A 5301-nucleotide genomic window follows, 5' to 3' on the forward strand; every position below is an offset into this window, starting at 1 on the left:
CAATAATCACATGAATCATTCCATGGATGCAAAAGGACAGTTTTCACCTCTAGACTAGTAGATCTGAAAGAGAATACACAAGTCCTGTGGGCACATGCAAAGCTTTTTATATAACCTTTGTCGTCCATCTCCTCCTCCTGCAAGTCTTCCTCCCAATCATGCAGAAAGAAACAAACACCCTTCTGCAACGGTCTGCGTCCAATCATGCTCACATTATTTCATGTGCCTTGCAGTTTAACTGAAAAAAATGAAACCTACCCAAACCTTTTGGCAAATTAAGAAAAATAATAACTACCGCTAGTTGTTAAAAGGCACGCATATGGAATCAGGAAGAATTAAACTTGCATGCATGAAGCAGATTATTGTTAGTGATCTCATTATGCTTACAAACCACCTATATATCTTCAGTTCTGAATAAAATCCTGATCATTTAGTATTCTTGATCATATATATGTACTAGTTGACATGCATTTTGTACGTAGTCCATGTGGACCGACACTGAAGGGTATATAAGTTAGCCTACACTTATGGCAGGGTTTTCAGAACATAGCAGTGAGTTTGGGATCACTTAAAACCAGAAGGATTGTAATCCCGGTCTGTCGTGTCAGGTATCGGGTTCCAGTCCCAGCTGCTAAGCTTGTCAGCGACTGAAGACGACAATGGCGGCGCCACGATCGGCAGCGCACCAAGCGGCGTCATTTGTAGCATTGGCGGTGGCGGCGGCGTCAGTAATGGGAGGAGGTGGCCGCCCGTCGTCGCGGCCGAGAGGTTGGCGTAGGCCTGGGTGGGAGCAACCAGCGTTGTCAGCTCGTCAATGGTCGACCTTGAGCTGGCGGCCATAGGCGCGGCGGCGGCAGCGGCCATGTTGAAGAGCGAATACGTGGAGGCGTGGGCAGTCGCCGCGTGTGCCAATTGCGGCGCAGCTTCCGCTGCTGATACCGTTGCCATCACCGGCGCGTACGGGCAGGGCCTCGGGCGGTGACGGTGAGGGAGAAGCTGAGGCGACGCACGGTGCACGGTGACCGCAACTTGATCCATTATGGGCTCCGGCGGTGACGCAGACGAGCATTCTCCTTGGAGCGGATGGAAGCTGCTGAGCTGCTGCGGCGTCGGTGAAAGTGGCATCGATGACGGCGTCGATCCGTGCTGAACGGCCGTCGTCGGCACACCACCAGTGCGGGAGGAGATCCGCCGCCGCGCTGAGGAAGCTTGGGTGCTGGAGGATGACTGCCCGTGGCCGTCGTCGATGCCTGAGCGCTTGTAGACGCGGCAGAGAGAGATCTCGGACTGTATCATGATTCATGCACCGCCAGAAAAATAAAGAGTCAGTATCCATGCATTTATTTCTTCTTGGAACTTGGAAGGAAAAGGGAAAGAAATGTTACTCCAGGAAACTGAAGAAATCAGCACGTACCAAACATTCAAGAAGACGAGTTCAAAACTTCAAATATATTGACAGCAAAAGAATCAGATATTAATAAGAGAAGTGACAACGATACCCAAATTTTAAGATCGACTAGTAGTCAATACGGGGAATTAAGTTCAAGATTAATTGGTTGGTGTGGGTAGGAGCTATCAATTGCTTAATAATTAAAGTTCAGATCTGAGTGATTTAGCACACAAGGGGAGTAGATCACTTTAGCTTGATGACTGAGGCCGGGATGAGGCTGCAAAAGGTCTTGCAGAATCTGGACGACAAGGTATCTAGCTAGGAGGGGAATTCTAGAGTGTAGCTTCTGTACATATAGCCGGTGGTGCGCAAATGTGTGCCAAAAAGCGAACCCTAGCTCGTATAGATCTGGAAAAAAGGAATAGGCATTCGCATCTTGCATATTCATACAAATCATGCGACCAAAGTAAAAGCACCGAACGAAAAAGCAGGTCAAATGACTAGTATAAACCACACACACACACCAAATAAACAGCTGGACCTCCTCGATTGATTTCAGAAAAAAGTCATTTTTTTGGAATTGGGAAGCAAGCAAGAACTCCGCACGCACGCAAATTAAAATTAAGCTCACTGCTGGAACGGAAGCCCTAATAATCTTGTGGGCCTTAATTCACCTTGGGAATCAATGGGTCGGCGTCGGTGGGTGGTGGCGGGAGGCGGTACTCGTTCATGATCCAGCTGCTGCGGACGCCCTTGGGCGCCTTGCCGGAGTAGAACACGAGCGTCTTCTTCAGCCCGATGGGGCGGTTGTTCTCGCCTCGGATCATCCGGTCAGCGCCCGTCGCCTTCCAGTACCCCGACGCCGTCACCCGGTTTGGGCGGTCTCCGTTCCGGTACTTACGGTCCCTCGGCACGTAGAAGAACCACTCCTTCCCGCCCATCACCGCCATTGCTGCGCCGCCGTCCGTCCAGCAATTGTATACAACGAATTAATTAGCCAAGATCGATCGAGACTCAGTTCAATTCGAGGCTAGCTGATCAAGCAGAGAACGAAGCTTCCAGATGCATGCGCTACCATTAATTGATGGTTACCTGGAAGCTCCCATGGGTCGAAGCGGTAGAGGTCCAGGAAAGCAATGAGCTCGACGTTGAAGCGTTTTCCCTCAACCTTGCGCCGGAGGTAGAACTCGATCAGCTCCTCCTCCGTGGGGTGGAACCGGAACCCCGGCATCACCACGTCGTTGTCGTGCGCGTCCCCGGCCTCGCCGGCACCCACCGCCTCCCCTCCTGCAGCTGCTGCTGCCGCAATAACGTTGCCGACGGCGCCGTGCCCGTCCTCGAGGTCTCTGCTCATGGCATAGCGCGCGCTGGAAGCGGCGGCGAGCCAGCGGGGGCTAGGGCAACGCCGAGGGGAGCACTGCGCCGAGGAGGAGGCGTGGAATTTGGGGGTGCGAGGCAAGTGGGAGGACAGGATAAGAGGGTGGTGCTCGCACGATTGATGAAATGATGCATGATATATACTGGAGTGGAGGTTTTTGGTTTACTCATCAGTAATCAGTCCTTTTTGCGTGTAATCCACAGTAACCAAGGTTTTTGGTTACTCATTAGTCCTTTTGGTTACTCATCAGTTCTTCGAGAATCAGGCATTAGAGTCCGGGGTGTCAAGCCAAAACTTGGCCAATGTTTCATTAAATTTGCATTCGTTGCATTGTGTTGACGCCTTTTCGGAGCGCCAAACACTCAACAAGAACCGTGGCGGTGCCCTCTGCACAGGGGTGGACGGTCCGCGCGCAGGGGCCGGACGGTCCGCGGCCTGGTGCGAGGCGCGGTGGTGCTCCCTGCGCAAGGGCGGACTGTCCGCGGCCTGGGGCCGGACGGTCCGCGGCCTGGTGCGCTGCTGGGACTTCTGCCTGACGGCCGGACGGTCCGCGCCCTGGGGCCGGACGGTCCGCACGTACGCAGGGACGGCGGAAGATCGCCGACGGCGCCTGGATCTCGCTCCCGGGAGGGACCCCGTCGGGGAGGAGAGATCCTAGGGGTTGTCTAGGCTCGGGCCGGCCGACCTAGACTCCTCTAATCGGCGTAGAGTCGAAGAGAGGCGAAGAATTTGGGGATTGAGAGGCTAAACCTAAACTAGACTAGAACTACTCCTAGGATAAAATGCGAATAAAAGTTGTATTGATTCGATTGTTGATGATTACAAATCGGCCGTAGACCTCTCTATTTATAGAGGAGGGGGGCTGGACCCTTTACACAACTGATTCCGAGCTAATCCCGCGAATATAGCTAACAACCGTAGCACAAAACTCGGAACCCTAATCTGTTCTGCGCACGCGCGGACCGTCCGGCCCACAGGCGCGGACCGTCCGGACCGCGGACCGTCCGGCCTCAGGGCCGGACAGTCCGCCGGCTCAATTCCGGTTCGAACATATGCCCCCCTGCCTTTTGGTGGAGCTGGGCGAACCAAAAGCAACTAACTCGATGTGATCACATCGGTTTTCTTAGGCATCTTGCCACATACTAGGATGGTACTGTTTGAGGAAACGCCCATTCAAAGCCTTAGGTAAATCCTTGCCTTGTAATGTTTGTAGTAAATAAGCGTTACCAGACATCACCTGTTTCACTTTATAAGGACCCTCCCAGCTTGGCGACCATTTCCCGAACCTTCGGTCTTTATTCCTTAGAGGTAGAATGGTCTTCCACACCAAGTCTCCTACTTGGAATGATTTTGCTTTGACCTTCTTGTTGTAGGCCCTGGCTACCATGATCTTATCCTTTTCTATTGCTCCCAAAGCTATCATCCTCTTGTCGGTCACCTCATCAATATTATCCATCATTGAATTATAATAATCAGTAGCAGTTAGATCATTTTGTCTGGCCAACCTGACAGCATTCAAACTTATTTCCACAGGTAACACTGCTTCCTGCCCATAGACAAGCTCAAAAGGAGATACTTTAGTAGCACTATGTTTAGATATTCTATGAGCCCATAAAGCTCAGACAAAATCTTATGCCAATGTTTAGGATTATCAGATACCTTTTTCTTTATCAAATTAATCAACGTCCTATTACTAGACTCGGCCTGTCCATTGGCCTGAGCATAATATGGAGACGAATTAAGCAGCTTAATTCTGTATAATTCAGCAAATTCACGTACCTCCTTTGACATAAAAGAAGTACCTTGATCTGTAGTCAAGGTCTGGGGAATGCCGAATCTATGAATAATATGCTCAGTTATGAACTCAATTACCTCCTTGTGCGTCATGTTCTTTAGAGCAACGACTTCAGTCCATTTGGTGAAATAGTCAGTGGCAACTAACACAAACCGATGCCCCTTTGACGATGAAGGATGAATTTCTCCAATAAAGTCTAATCCCCATCCTCTGAATGGCCAAGGCTTAATGATAGGATGTAATTCGGCTGCAGGGACCAACTGTAGGTCGCCGAATTTTTGACACACTTGGCACCCCTTGTAGTACTTGAAACAATCAGCTGTCATACTAGGCCAATAAAAACCAGACCTTCGCAACAACCACTTCATCTTTGGAGCTGATTGATGGGTACCACAAATTCCTTCATGTACTTCGGCCATGGCTAATATAGCATCATCTGGGCCCAAGCACTTAAGCAGGACATCATTAACCGTTCGACAGTAAAGTTCATCACTCAACAAAACATACTTGAAAGCTGTTCGCCGAATGTTCTTATCTGTCCTGATATTGGGATTTTGCAAATAATTAAGTATAGGTGTCCTCCAATCACTTGTATCGGCTTCACTGTCAGCCGAATCGATTAAGAGAACCTTTCTGGTAACCTCGGACGGTCCGGCGTCAACACGCGGACGGTCCGTGACCTGGGAATTTGGCTCTGCACTGGTTATCAGATTTTCAGTTTTGTGAAATTTCCCTCTC

The 5301-nt window shown here is 50.4% G+C and overlaps 1 protein-coding gene across 1 annotated transcript; it reads right to left on the minus strand.

Moving 5' to 3' along the window:
* Positions 1-410: 410 nt before the first annotated feature.
* LOC100192914 (NAC domain-containing protein 35) lies at positions 411-2861 on the minus strand. The gene is made up of 3 exons (NM_001165663.1): positions 2483-2861; positions 2065-2342; positions 411-1287 (listed from the first exon to the last, which is right to left on the minus strand). The coding sequence occupies exons 1-3, from the start codon at positions 2742-2744 to the stop codon at positions 565-567; spliced, it is 1263 nt and encodes a 420-aa protein (NP_001159135.1). The 5' UTR covers positions 2745-2861; the 3' UTR covers positions 411-564.
* Between the last annotated feature and the right edge of the window lie 2440 nt (positions 2862-5301).

Source organism: Zea mays, chromosome 6, assembly GCF_902167145.1.
Source record: "Zea mays cultivar B73 chromosome 6, Zm-B73-REFERENCE-NAM-5.0, whole genome shotgun sequence".
In the NCBI taxonomy this organism is placed as follows: Eukaryota; Viridiplantae; Streptophyta; class Magnoliopsida; order Poales; family Poaceae; genus Zea; species Zea mays.

What these genes read in the sequence shown, in the direction of transcription:
- LOC100192914 (NM_001165663.1), bottom strand. Translation starts at nt 2,744, where the DNA reads ATGAGCAGAGACCTCGAGGACGGGCACGGCGCCGTCGGCAACGTTATT. An exon ending in CGACCCATGGGAGCTTCCAG is followed by an intron (nt 2,343 to 2,482) that starts GTAACCATCAAT and finishes ACGGCGGCGCAG; the next exon opens with CAATGGCGGTGATGGGCGGG. An exon ending in CCGACCCATTGATTCCCAAG is followed by an intron (nt 1,288 to 2,064) that starts GTGAATTAAGGC and finishes ATCATGATACAG; the next exon opens with TCCGAGATCTCTCTCTGCCG.